At 47.7% G+C, this 14,774-nt stretch overlaps 1 protein-coding gene and 1 pseudogene across 1 annotated transcript in view; one reads left to right on the top strand and one right to left on the bottom strand.

Moving 5' to 3' along the window:
- The first annotated feature begins 555 nt into the window (after positions 1-555).
- Positions 556-14,774, top strand: part of Slc44a2 (solute carrier family 44 member 2) — a 32,145-nt gene continuing 17,926 nt past the window's right edge. Inside the window, exon 1 of the mRNA XM_046436907.2 lies at positions 556-679. Coding sequence (XP_046292863.1) covers positions 649-679 — 31 coding nt within the window. The 5' untranslated portion in view covers positions 556-648. The remainder of the gene's footprint in view (positions 680-14,774) is intronic.
- Positions 12,125-12,851, bottom strand: LOC124087808 (ferritin heavy chain-like; annotated as a pseudogene).

The following is a 14,774-nucleotide window of genomic DNA, read 5'->3' as shown; positions in this document are numbered from 1 at the left end:
TTGGCTTCTCTAGGGTCAATGCTGGAGAGAGGAGTCACGCAGCATGAACATGGTTTGGAATCATTCGGTCAGAGACCATTCTGCCCTGCAGCATTTGCTCACTCGGGTTTGATGTGACCAAACTCAAATTCTTGCCAATCTGAAGAATGAAAAATGGCATCTTGGGCTGGAGTTGTGGCTCAGTGGTGGAGCGCTTGCCTCGCACATGTGAGGCTGTGGGTTCCATCCTCAGCACCAAATAAAAATAAATAAACAGAATAAAGATATTGTGTCCATCTATAACCAAAAATTTGTATTAATGTCACCTTTTGGTCTGTTCATAGGCACACGGTCAGCGCTCAGTATCTGTTTGACGAATCTATGAATGGATGAAGGGATGAATGAATGACAACCAACCTCTCCAGACCCGTCACACGCAGTAAGAGGGGTCTCCAAAGCGCCCAGATTAGAAACAAAGATTGGAGCCCAACCCCTCCGGGCCCCGGCCCCGCCCCCAGGTCCCGCCCCCTCCCGCGCAGGGCTCCCATTGGAGAGGACACGCGGGGGCTGGCCAGGCGGGCGGGGCGGGGCGCTGCAGCCCGCGGAGCCTCGCGCCCGCCGGGGCTGGGGTCTCGCTGGCTGGGACACCCTTCCCCGCCTGCTGCGGCCATGGAGGACGATCGGAAGGACGGAGCCTACGGTAGGGATCGCCTCTGTGGAGTCGGGGGGCTACCGATCTTGAGGGAGGGGACATCTGAGACCTTAAACAGCCGCGCTGCAGCCTGAGGTCCCTCCGCCTCCAGGCCTCTGCATCCTGCGCTGCGTGCAGCCCACGCTCCCGGGTTGACTCTGGTCGCCCCGCGTCCCTTCCCCAGAGCCCCAGCTCCCCCTCTGGCTGCTGGGCCGGGGCTCACCGCGCATGCTCTGCCCGTGGAGGTCCCGTTATCTGGGCGGCTCAGATGGCAGGCGGGGGAGGGGAGGAGTGGTGATCGCGTCTGGGAAAAGGAACAGGGCCCCCGACCTCTCCAAATCCCCCTCCTCTCCCAGACCCCTTTGTTTACTTCTTCCTCCGACCCACATCCCCCTTTCCCCAAGAAGTAACCATCCCGGGCTTTTGGCTAGATGGGGAAACTGAGGCAAGATTGGAGAGACCGAATACTAGGATGGGAGCCCACCCAGTCTGGCCAGGAGCCTAGGAAGGGCGGAAACAAGGGCGCCTCCTGTGAGGGGGCAGGAAGGAAGCAGGAAACAATTGAGAAACTTTCCTTGCCCTGGGCAAATAACCCGGGGTGCCCTCCTCCCATTTTAGCAGGTCCGGGAGACAGAGCCCCCCTTGGTGAACCTCAGAGGGCGGCCTTAGCCTTTTCGCACTGGGGATGGGGCCAGGATGTGGGCCCCTCCTCACTCTCGCGCGCCCTAAGGCAAGGCCATCCCCTTGCAGATGAGGCCATCCCTTGCTTTCCCAGGGCGGGTGTTGCTGTTCTCAGTTTCTCCTATCTCTTCTCCATTTTGGGTTCCCAGGACCCAATTCTGTCCTAGACTCAAGTGGCATTGCCCTGGGGGAAAGGGCTTTCTCTGGCAGGTTGTGTGACAGGAACTTCCTGCAAACTGCAGAGAATCAAGGGCCTTGGGAAGGGGGCCGGAAACTGCAAAAAAATAATCAAGAAAAACAACTAGGCTAGCATTATGCCTTCCTTTCCTCTAGGCACTGTGGCCTCTGGAGGCTGCAGGGAGAGATAGACGGGTGAGGCTGGGACCCTCCCTGCCCAACCCATCCAAGAGGGAGCTACCATGACCTGGCCATCTCCTAGTCATGTCCCTGGCTGTTTGAAGCTGCCAGCCTAGACCTCCAGAAGGGTCCCCAGGCTCTTGGTTTTGGATCAAGTCCCAGACTGCGACTACTCTGTGCTGTGCATCCCTTGGGTGTGGCGGGCTGTCTCTGATGTAGGAATCTGAACGCTGGGGTACTGACCAGGTTCTGCCTGCCTGTGGTCAGTACCTGAGGGATCTTTGGTTTCCATGAGGTCTGGCTGGGATGGGGGTTGTGAGGGCAGAGTGGACAATGATGTGATTCACCTAGTTTTGAATCTGGCCAAAGGCTAACACTGAACCATGGATGGAGCTGAGTAAACCTGCCCAGGTCCAGTCAGACTTGCCCAGAAGTCAAGACAGCCCACTTTTTTTTTTTTTTTTTGGTGGTGGTTGTTTTTTCCCTGCGGGGCTGGGGATTGAACCCAGGGCCTTGCACATGCTTGGCAAATGCTCTGCCCCTGAGCTACCTCCCAGCCCCAGTCCACAAGTATTTACCAAATGTCTTACCGGCAGAGACCTAGACACTGGGAAGGTAGTAGTGGAGAAGTAGAAAAATCCTAGACCGCAGGGAGTGGACAAGAGAATAAATATGTAATTATAGGTTGTTTGAGGTTGTGAAGCAAAGAACAGGACACTGTGTGGAAGAATCATCGGGCTCTATTTTAGGCGACTAAGGACTGGATGAGGAGCTGGCCGTGGGAAGATCTCAGGGGAGTGTGTTCTAGGCAGAAGGAACAGCAAATAAACCACATAGTTGCTTAATTAGTTCCCTCTATGAGACTGAGCAGAGCCTGAGATGGAAAGGTCTTCTGAATCCTGCACTCAGACCCTCATGTCCTCAGAGGGGCTCCCTGACTTGATTGCTTGCTGGGTTCTTGCTTAACTTGTAAATCCTTCCTTTTTATTGGAACCAAAAATCTGAGGCGGCTGGGCTTTCCCAGGAAGTCTGTCAGACAATGGAGAGCTTTTCCTTGGAAATAAGGTACAAGACTAAGTGGTTCTTTTTTTGTTGTTTTTGGTGCTGGGAAGGAACCCAGGGCCTTGTGCATGCACTATTTAGCACTCTACCAACTGAGCTACATCCCCAGCCCTAAGACTGAGTGGTTCTTATACTCTTCCCTACTACCCCCATGGCTTCCCACTGGTTACCTTGAATTTAGGGGTGACATCAGACAGACCCAGCCCAAATTGTGGTTCTGACATTTAACAGGCTGTGTGACTCTAGGTGAGCCAATGACCTCTCTGAAGCTCTGCATCCTTGTCTCTATGGCGGCTGGGCCGATCACACTCACTGGTGGGAAACAATTTGCACGGTGGTGAGCTCAGTGTGCTCAGGAGGCCTTTGGGGTTGGTGACACTGAGGACACAGGTTTTTTACTAGAGAAACGCCCTCTCTGTCAAGACATAAACTCGGGCTGAACTGGGAAGGACCAAAAACTCCTTCCTTCGCAGAGGCTCCATCTCTAGAGGAAGGCGGCAGCCTCCAGGGGAAACAGGAAAACGCCTGGGCCCCAGCGGATGTTGTCGATGGGCACTGCCTTTCTTAGCCCACCCATGACATCAGCAGCACAGAGAAGGATTCTAGAGCCCCAGAGTAAACTTCGTCCAGGAAGGAGAAAAACTGGGGGAAAAAGGAGTGCTGCTTCATTAAAAAGCAGATTCCTGGGCTAGGGTGTAGCTCAGTGGTAGGGAGACTGTCTAGCATGCCCCAGGTCTGAAAAAGGAAAAGGAAAAGGTATGTGTAGGAGAGGTATTTACTTGTTAATGGCAACTTTGGGGGAACATGATAACACACTTACCTGCCTCAGAGTACAAAACAAATGCCAGGTGCAATGGTGCACGTATGTAATCCCAGCTACCCAGGAGGCTGAGGCAGGAGGATCGCAAGTTCAAGGTCAGCCTAGGCAACACAGTGAGATGCTGTGTCAAAATTTAAAAATAAATAAAAAGGACTGGGAACTGGACACAGTGGTGCACGCCTGTAATCCTAGCAGCTTGGGAGGTTGAGGTTGGAGGATCGAAAGTTCAAAGTCAGCTTCAGCAACTCAGTGAGGCCCTAAGCACCTCAGCGAGACCCTGTCTCTAAGTAAAATATATAAAAAAGGGCTGGGTTGTGGCTCAGGGGTTAAGCACCCCTGGGTTCAATCCTGGTACAAAACCAAACAAACAACAACAAAAAACAAAAAACCCTGTCTCAAAAAATAAGGGTTGGGGATATAGCTCAGTTGGTTGAGTGCTTGCCTCGCCTGCACAAGGCCCTGGGTTCAATCCCCAGCGTGGGGACAAGTGGATGGAGTACTGCATACATGGCATACGTTAAGGGCATCTGAGTGGCAAACCACTCCCCCAGCTGCTCACTGCTTACCCCATAGGCACAGCCCTGGGCATGAGGCTCATGTTGCAGCTGTTGCAGTCCCTGGGCTTGCTCCACAGCCCGGTCCGCTCCTCGATTGGTCGCTGCAAGGACAATTGGCCAGAAATTGCATTGGTGGCGGCCTGCAATCTGCTTGGCTACTGCCTGAGGATATATACATGGTAACTGCGCAATAAAATCAGACCTGCTTCCTGCTTGGTCTCCGGAGGTCTGGAATAGTGACTCTGCAGCCACACTCTCCTCTACCCTGTTCCGTGGACCTCCTCGCTGGACGAGAGAGAGCCCACGCCACCCCAGCACCAGAAATAAATAAATAAATAAATAAATAAATAGGTCTGGGGATGTGGCTCAGTGGTTAAGCACCCTGGTTCAATCCCCAGTACTAAAAAAAGAAAAAGGAAAAAAGAAAGAAAGAAAAAAAAAAAGAACTGAGGATTGAACTTGGTGGTGGAGCACCCCTGACTTCAGTTCCCAATACTGAAAACAGTTACTCTTTTTAAAAAAATATTTATTATTATTTGTTGATGGACTTTATTTTATTTATATATATGTGGTGCTGAGAATTGATCCCAGTGCCTCACACGTGCTAGGCAAGCACTCTGCCACAGAGCTACAACTCCAGCCCCGATTTTAAACTCTTGTACAACAAAATTAGTATCTTCTCTCTTTTGGAACAGGGAGACTAAAAACTAAAAATAAATAAACCCTGCAACACATGGAAGATTTCTAGCTTTCCATGTGAAAGAACCTTCTACAAGCCCCTGGCCATCTGTCCTCACCCCAGACATAACTGTCTTCTTCTAGAGCTTAGTCTATTTGTTTTAGCCTTTGCGTGTGACATCTGTATCTTTTTACAGCTCCTTGGGCTGGTTTAATGGAAAAAATGGTAGGGTTCCATAGTGGAATACTATGTAGTCTTTTAAAAAGATGAAACAGTTCCAGCTCTTGATAGTGGGAAACACTATCCAATTATGTTGTTCTGTGAAATAGTCCAATTATGTTTTTCTGTGAAATAGCAAAGAGGGGAACAGTGCCTGACAAGATTAGGTTAGGGCTTGGGGTGTGGTTCCTTGGCTCAGCACCAGCTGAGCATGTGCAAGGCCCTGGGTTCCATCCCCAGCGAGAGAGAGATGAAGTTAGTTACAAATCTGCTTGTGTCTACGCCCTCTAGGCAGTGCCTGGGAAAAGAGAAAAGGGAATTGATAAGAGGAACTTGCCCTAGGGAGAACAAGTGAGGGTTCTAAGAATAATGGTGAAAGGCATAGTGATTTTTTTTTTTTTTTTTTTTTTTTAGTCTAAACTGAATTTTTTTCTTTTTTTGGTACTGGGGGTTGAACCCAGGGGCACTTTGCCAATGAGTCACAGCCCCAACCCTTTAGATCTTTTATTTTGACACAGGGTCTCACTAAATTGCTTAGGGCCTCCCTAAGTTGCTGAGACTGACCTTGAATTTACAGTCCTCCTGCCTCAGCCTCCTGAGTCACTGGGTTTACAGACGTGTACCACTGCACCCAATTCTGAACTGAAAATTTGGTTTTGATTTTTGTTGTTATTGTTGTTACTGGGGATTGAACCGAGGGGCAATTAACCACTGAGCCACATTCCCAGTCCTGAAATTTTGATCTCGATAAGTGTACAGATTGCTTAATGTAAATAATTTTGCCTATGGCTTCCTTCTATGAACTTTCATTGGACCAGTGCCGTGTACCAAATTCTGTCCTAGACCCTGAAGACACAGCAGTGGACAGAACAAAAATGCTGCCCTTGTGGAACATTCTAGAAAGGGAGACAGATGAGAACTAAGATGAATGATTGGGAAATACTTAGTATATCCAATAAGGGTTCTGGAGAAAAATTAATTGTGGAAGAGGGGTGGGAATGATTGTTAGGGTCTGGAGATGGGTTTGAGATTTAAAAGTGTGGGAATCACAGAGGGTCAGCCTGACAGGTGACCAGAGGAGGGAGCCAGGGAGCTGTGAGGAATATTTGAGGATAAATATGTGTGCAAAGGCCCTGGGGTAGAGGCATATCTGGTGTGATGGAGCAATGAGGAGGCCCATGTGGCCGGAGGAGGTAAAGACAGAGGGGAAAGGACAGAGAGTCCAGGGTCTTGTTAGACTTTTGTTAGGAAAAAGGTGAGGCCCAGTGAGAAATCTTGGGCAAACCAGGGATGTGGCCTGACTCAGGTCTTCACAGGCTCCCTCTGGCCTCTATGGGATCCAATGGCAGAAGTTAGGAGTCCAAGACAAGAGGCCATAGCAATAGTCACGGATGTGAATCATCTGATCCCAACATGTAAATAAGAGAACACATCTAGAAGGGCCCAGTGGTGCACACCTGTAATCCCAGCTACTGGAGAGGCTGAGGTAGGAGAATGGCAAGTTCATAGCCAGCCTAGGCAACTTAACAAAACAGTCTCAAAATAAAATTTATAAAAGGGCTGGAGGTAGAGCTGAGTGGTGGAGTGCTTGCTTAGCATGCTCACGGTCCTGGATTCAATTCCCTGTCCAATTCTGACTCTGTCAGGTTCTAGAGCCTAGCATCAGTTCTGCATGAATCTCAGCTCCATCCCTCCTCATTTTGCACCACCTGCTCTCTTGCATAGCCCTGAGCCTCAGTTTCTTTATTCATAAAATGGAGTACACAGGCCAGGCATGGTGGTGCATGCCTGTAATCCCAGTGGCTTGGCAGGCTGAGGCAGGAGGATGGCAAAGTCAGCCTCAGCAACTTAGCGAGACCCTGTCTAAAATGAAATATAAAAAATGTTGGGATGTAGCTCAGTGGTTAAGTGCCCTTGGGTTTAATCCTCGGTACGAAAAAAAAAAAAAGTATACAACAGTATGGACCCATGAGGCTTCTGTGAGGGCTGGGGCTCAGAGAACTGATGTGCATTCAGCCCTTGGCCATGAGCTAGGAGAGCATGGTAAATGCCACTTACTGGGGATTATTCATATAACATAGTTTAAGAGTATAGAGTCAGAAACAGTGTTCAAATCTCAGCCCCTAGTGCCCATGTGACCCCGAGCAAGAGTTCTGACCCTTTTCTTTCTTTCTTTTTTTTCTGTTCTGGGAATTGAACCCAGGGGTGCTTTACCACTGAGCTAATCTTCAGCTTTTTTTTTCTTTTTAGACAGGATCTTGCTAAATTGCTTAGGGCCTTGCTAAATTGCTGAGGCTGGCCTTGAACTTGGGATCCTCCTGTCTCAGCCTCCTGAGCCACTGGGATTACAGGCAGGCACTGACATATCTTGCTTAAGCATTTCTGTGCCTCAGAGTCTTCACTGAGCCATCTGCCCTCAAAACATCATTGTGAGGATGAAATATTCTTTTTTTTATACTTATTTTTTAGTTGTAGTTGGACACAATATCTTTATTTTACCTTATTTTAATTATTTTTTTTAGTTGTAGATGGACACAATATCTTTTTTTTTTTTTTAATATTTATTTTTTAGTTTTTGGCGGACACAACATCTTTGTTTGTATGTGGTGCTGAGGATCGAACCTGGGCCGCACGCATGCCAGTCCAGCGCGCTACCGCTTGAGCCACATCCCCAGCCATGACACAATATCTTTATTTTACTTGTTTACTTATTTTATGCGGTGCTGTGGATCGAACCCAGTGCCTCATCCCCAGCCATGACACAATATCTTTATTTTACTTGTTTACTTATTTTATGTGGTGCTGTGGATCGAACCCAGTGCCTCACGCATGCGAGGCAAGTGCTCAACCACTGAGCTGCAACCCCAGCCCTATCTTTATTTTATTTATTTATTTTTATGTGGTGCTAGGATCGAACCCAGGGCCTCACACGTGCTAGGCGAGCACTCTACCACTGAGCCACAATCCCAGCCCCAAGGAAGATGAAACATTCTTGGAAGAAAATGTCTTGTTTAGTGCCTGTCACATACAGTAGGCACTCTTTTTTTTTTTTTTTTTTTTTCTGTATTTCTAAGCTTCTCTACCCAGTTGTTTTTCTCAAACCCTTTGTCAAAGGGACTTGTCTGAGCAGCTGGGATGCTCATTACTTATGGACAAACTTCTGGGAGGGCGGGGGCTGCTGGCCTGGCTGTGTGGGCGAGGCCTTGGGCCACTGCAGCCCTTGGGGACTTGGCCGGTGTCCGGAAGCTGTGGGGGCTGGGTGGCATCTGATGTTCTGGCACAAGCATTGTGTTGGGGCAGCCTGTGTCCATCGGCCTGATCTAACAGCCCAACTTCCCATTCCCTCTCCCCCACCGACTCTGTCAGGGTCTTGATACATTTTCTGTTGCAAGTTACCATACCTTAGACAGAGAGGGTTATAAAGAAAAGTGTACTTGGCTTGCAGTTCTGGTCCAAGGTGGAGGGGCTGCATCTGCCTGTCTTCCTGGCGGAGTCGCCAAGTGACACAGGGAGGGAATCACGTGGTGAGAGATAGGGAGCGTACAAATTTAGAATCTCTTTTTCTTCTGGTGCTGGGGATGGAACCCAGGGCCTCTCAGGTACCTAAATCCCTGAGCCACTGAGTCACTGGGAATGAACCCAGGATGCTCTACCCCTGAGCCATATCCCAGCCCTTATTTATTTATTTATTTATTTGGGCGGGGCCACCAGAGATTGAACTCAGAGGCACTCGACCACTGAACCACATCTCCAACCCTATTCTGTATTTTATTTAGAGAGAGGGTTTCACTGAGTTGCTTAGCACCTCGCTAAATTGCTGGGGCTAGCTATGAATTCATGATCCTCCTGCCTCAGCCTCCCCAGCTGCTGGGATTACAGAAGTGTGGGCACCACCACGCCCTGCAATTCCAGCTCTTTATATTTTTTATTTTGAGACAGGGTCTTGGCCAATTTGCTGAGGCTGGCCTTGAACTGGTGATCCTCCTGCTGCAGCCTCTCAGGTTGCTGAGATGACAGTCAGTGCCACCATGCCTGGCTCTCCCTTTTCTTATAAAACCACCAGTGCTCAGCTGGGGGGACTCAACCCAAAGGATCCTGAAATTAGGATTACTGAGGATTATTCACATAACAGATTATTCACATAACACATCCAGTAATCCTAACCACTTTCCAAAGGCTCCACCTCTAAACATCATGGTCCCCTTCAGTTTCTACCCTTTTTTTTTTAGTTTTAGATGGACACAATACCTTTACTTTATTCATTTTTATGTGGTGCTGAGGATCGAACCCATGACTCACACATGCAAGCAAGCGCTCTACCACTGAGCTATAGCCCCAGCCCCAGTCCCAGTTTCTACCCTTGTTGTTTTTTTTTGGGGGGGGAGGGGGTACCAGGGATTGAACTCAGGGGCACTTGACCACTAAGTCACATCCCAAGCCCATTTTTTTTTTTTTTAAGATAGAGTGAGAGAGGGAGGGAGGGAGGGAGAGGGAGAGAGAGAGAGAGAGAGAGAGAGAGAGAGAGAGAGAGAGAATTTTTTTTTAATATTTATTTTTTAGTTTTCGGTGGACACACATCTTTGTTTGTATGTGGTGCTGAAGATCAAACCCGGGCCGCATGCTTGCCAGGCGAGCGCGCTACCGCTTGAGCCACATCCCCAGCCCCCAAGCCCATTTAAAAAAAAAATATTTATTGTTTTTAGTTGTAGTCGGACACAATATCTTTTATTTTTACGTGGTGCTGAGGATCGAACCCAGGGCTTCACACATGCTAGGCGAGCGCTCTACCGCTGAGCCACAATCCCAGCCCCCAAGCCCATTTTTGTATTTTACTTAGAGACCGAGTCTCACCGATTTGCTTAGCACCTCACTTGCTGAGGCTCCTGTCTCAGCCTCGCAATCCTCCTGCCTCAGCCTCCTGAGCCATTGGCATTACAGGCATGTGCCACTTCGCCTGGCAGTTTCTACCCTCATAATACTTAACAAGGGGATCTAAACTCCATGAGTTTCGGAGAGGACAAACTACATTTGAACCATAGCAGTCAGGATCTGCCAAAGAAAAGTTCTGATTCGGCTCCAGAGGGGCTCTGCTCCGATTCGGGTCTCTGTCCTCCACCAGCTGTGTGGCTTAAGTGACTGTTTTTGGTTCCCCTTATCAAGTGAGAACAATTTATATATAGTTAGCTTATTTATTTATTTATTTTCTTCTGGTGGTGCTGGAGATTGAACCAAATGCTGGGCAAGTGCTCCACCACTGAGCCACACCCAGCCCTTAGCACTTTTTTTTTTTTTAACACTTTTTTAGTTGTTGATGGACCTTTATTTTCTTCATTTTTTTATATGTGGTGCCGAGAATTGAACCCAGTGCCTCACACATGTGCGGCAAGCGCTGTGCCACTGAGCCACAGCCTCAGCCCCCTTAGCACTTCTTGAAGTGATGAACCTAGGTGCTTTTGGAGCATCAAGTTCTTGCAACACCTTCAAAAGAAATGTCAGTATTAGCTTCATTCTCCAGTCAGGAAAATGGCAGCTGAGAGATGGAAAGGTGTGTCCAACATCCTCCAAGAACGATGGAAGCCCTGCTGGGTCTGACACCCCTCACCCCCACTTCTAAGCTGTGGACCCTTTGGAACAATTACATTCCTTCTCAGTGTGTCCAATCCCCCATACCCATTGTGGGGAATAAATGAGTGAGGTACCACTTGTACTTAATGCTGACATTGTAGTGGAAAAGCAGCCACAGAGAATATGAAACGTATGAGTCCCGCATGTGTGAAGAAAACTTCTTAAATCGGACACCGAGGTGCACACCAGTAATTTCAGCAGCTCTGGAGGCTGAGGCAGGAGGGTTGCAAGTTCAAAGCCAGCCTCAGCAACAGTGAGGTGCTAAGCAACTCAGTGAGACCCTGTCTCTAAATAAAATACAAAATAGGGCCGGGGATGTGGCTTACTGGTTGAGTGGCCCTGAGTTCAGTCCCTGATACCAAAAAATCACTTATGGAAAACTTTATGGATACTAACATGTATGTATTTTTATTTATTATTCATTCTTACTTAGTTGTTAACATGTATATTTGTCGCTAGGGGGCAAAATTGCGACATATGCAGCCAAGGGGGAAAAATAAAGAATGTCCATGTGCTTCTGCTCTTTTTAATGTTTTACTCACTCAAATACTCAATATAATTTTTCTCTATAGATTCTTAATCAAGAAAGCGACAATCCCTAATGTTAGGCACTGCAATAGACATAACCAATGCACAGTAAACAATTCTAGATTAATTAATTAACAGCAAACAATTCTAGATTAATTCTAAGCACTGCAAACACACTTAACCATGACAGGCTCATGACAGACATTCCCTCTGCGTGCTAAATTCAAAAGTCTCAAGCCTTAAGCTTTACATCTAGCAGATGCACACTCACTCACTCAGACAGCAGCGATCAGGTCCGGAACCAAGGCAGGCTTTTCCTGTCGTGGAGTGGACAACCAGTTGAGGAGGGGACCATATGGAGAAGTTGCGGCTCTCACCAAGGTCCAGATGAGGCGGTAGAGTTTGAGGGTGGTGAGGATCATGCAGAGGATCAGGAAACAATGACAAGTGATGGGATGTCAGTCCTGGTCCTCTTCAGGCTCTCCAGCTCAGTGCTGGCTGAATCCCTGTTCATCAGCTCTATTATTTATACCACATTTTGGGGCTTTTGACCCCCCTTTCAATCCTTATCAGTTACCACCAGATTTCTCCATGACATCATTTACCCTGGGGTCAGAAACATCTGGTCTGGTGGTCTCCATCCTGGTCTTTCTCTCTTATCAGGTGAGGACAGCCTGCCAGAGACTTCACTCTGTTTATCAGGGTGAGGGGAAGTGAATTATCTGAGGGCCACATTGGAGGGCTCTGTTAGATGTGCCTGGTGAGACTGCAGGTTTCAACTGGAGTTTTTAAAATGGAGTTGCTTAGGTTCAGGCCTAAGGCCTTCCTCATGATATTTCACATCATTTTCTCATTAAAAAAAAAATCCTTTTAATTAAATTTAATTAATTAAAACTTTTTTGTTGTTCTTTTTTTTTTTTGGGGGGGGTACCAAATTTCTTTATTTGAAGGAATGGTACAAATTAAAGAACATAAGTGGATGTTTTGGTACAACTTATAGAAAAGGTAAAGGTAACCCCAATATGCATGCACTGCCTTGGTGACCAGGGAAGTCACTTGCACAGCTATGGGAAAGTCAGGCTGAGGTTTAGCTCTGGTTATCACTGTCTCCCAGGATGTGCTTGTCAAAGAGATACTCTGCCATGCCCGATTCTGGGGCTCCCATCTTGCGCAAGTTGGTTACATGGTCACCCAATTCTTTGATGGATTTCACCTGCTCATTCAGGTAATGAGTCTCAATGAAGTCACACAAGTGGGGGTCATTTTTGTCAGTGGCCAGTTTGTGCAGTTCCAGAAGTGACTGGTTCACACTTTTCTCCAAGTGCAAAGCACATTCCATTGCATTGAGCCCACTCTCCCAGTCATCACGGTCTGGTTTCTTGATATCCTGAAGGAAGATCCGGCCACCTAGTTGGTTCTGCAGCTTCATCGATTTCTCAGCATGTTCCCTCTCCTCATGAGATTGGTGAAGAAAATATTTGGCAAAGTTCTTCAAAGCCACATCATCACGGTCAAAGTAGTAAGACATGGACAGGTAGACATAGGAGGCGTAGAGCTCCAGGTTGATCTGGCGGTTGAAGGCGGCCTCCGAGTCCTGGTGGTAGTTCTGCGCACCTGCGAGGGGGACGTGGTAGCCATGGCGGGTGGCTGAGGACAGGCGCTGCACTGGAGCCGCGGCGGAGGCCTGGGGCGGTCCGAGGGCGCTGTGAAGAGGTGGCGAAGGGCTGCTGGCTCTGAGCGGCGGCCGGGGAGGGGGTCGAGCGCCGGTTCCGTCCAAGCACTGTTGAAGCAGGAAGCCCCGGCGACTGGCGACTCTCGGCGAAAAACGTCTCTGTTGTTCTTTATTCTTTGGATTTTTTTTAACCATTTAAAAATATGTGGGGCTGGGGTTGTGGCTCAGTGGCAGAGTGCTCGCCTAGTATACATAAGGCACTGGGTTCGATCCTCAGCACCACATAAATATAAAATAAAGATATTGTGTCAACCTAAAAAGCTAAAAAATAAATATTGAAAACAAAAATATGTGGTACTTGCGTATGAGCACTGAGACAGGAGGATGGCAAGTTCAAGGCCAGTAGCAGCAACTTAGTGAGGCCCTAAGCAACTTAGCGAGATTCTATCTCAAAATAAAAAGGGCTGGGGATGTGGCTCAGTGGTTAAGCGCCCTTAGGTTCAATTTCTGGTACCAAAAATAAACAGACGCAAATAAATAATGACTGGGGCTGGGGTGTAGCTCAGTTGCTGGAATGATGGCCTAGCACACACAGGCTCTAGATTCAATCCCCAGCACAGCGGATAAAAAAAATAGAAGCAGCAGCAGCAGCAACTATGGCAGGCAGAGTACTCGCTCCCAAATATGTCCCCACAGTAATTTCCTCAACCTGGGTATATATTAGTTTACACGGCAAAAATGAAGCTTTGAAGATGAATTTAAACTAAGGATCTTAAAATAGTCAATTATTCTGCATAATCCAGATGAACCCTTGGGCACCTGGACAAGAGTCCTTTTAAGTGAAAGAGGGAGGTGGGGAATCAGAGAAGGACATGTGACAATTGTAGCTGACATGGGCTTGAGGGGATTATGAACTTTAAAGATGGTCAAAAGCCTGCTGTGCTGGTGCAAGCCTGTAATGCCAGCTAATCCCAGCTACTCAAGAGGCAGAAGGATTGAAAATTCAAGGCCAATTTGGGCAGTTTAGCAAGACCCTGTTTCAAAATTTAAAATTTTTAGAAAAGGGCTGGGTATACAACTCAGTTGGTAGATCAGTTGCCCAGCATGTGTGAGACCCCAGATTTCATCCCCAGTACCACACATAGAAAAAAATAAAGGTGATAAGAAATGAAGCTTCTAGAACCTGGAATCAATTCATCCCTAGAATCTCAGAAGACTCTACAGTTTCTCAGAGAATTTCAGAGAATCTAGAATTCCCAGAAGATGCTTAATCACAGCCTAGGGAGGTGCATGTTGGACTTCTGATTTCCTGAACTGTAGGATAATTGCCTGGGGTGCACCTTGTGGCAAGGAGGGTGCTGAGGATGTGGGAGGTCCTGGGTTTGAGCTCCAGCTGCTGCAAAAATTAAAAATAAGCCAGGCATGGTGTCCCACACCTGTAATCCCAGCAGTTTGGGAGGCTGAGGCAGGAGGATCTTGAATTCAAAGCCAGCCTCAGCAATTTAGCAAGGCACTAAGCATCTCAGTGAGACCCTGTCTCTAAAAAAATACAAAATAGAGCTGAATATGGCTTAGTGGTTAAGTGCCCCTGAGTTCAATCCCCAATACCAATTAAATAAATAAAAGTAAAATATATTTTTTTCTTTTTTGAGTGCCATGGATTGAACTCAAGAGCACTCAACCACTGAGCCTCATCCCCAGCCCTATTTTATATTTTATTTATTTTTTTTGGTACCAGGGACTAAACTCAGGGACACTCAACCACTGAGCCACATCTCCAGCCCTATTTTTTTTTTGTATTTTATTTAGAGACAGGGTCTCACTGAGTTGTTTAGTGCCTCGCTTTTTGCTGAGGCTGGCTTTGAACTTGAGATCCTCCTACTTCAGCCTCTGTGTTGTTTTAC

Source organism: Marmota monax, unplaced genomic scaffold (genome assembly GCF_021218885.2).
Source record: "Marmota monax isolate L192 unplaced genomic scaffold, Marmota_monax_Labrador192_F-V1.1 WCK01_AAM20220418_F8-fsc00021, whole genome shotgun sequence".
Taxonomy (NCBI): domain Eukaryota; kingdom Metazoa; phylum Chordata; class Mammalia; order Rodentia; family Sciuridae; genus Marmota; species Marmota monax.
The sequence above is the reverse complement of the archived record's forward strand: the minus strand, read 5'-3'. Positions and strand labels throughout refer to the sequence as shown.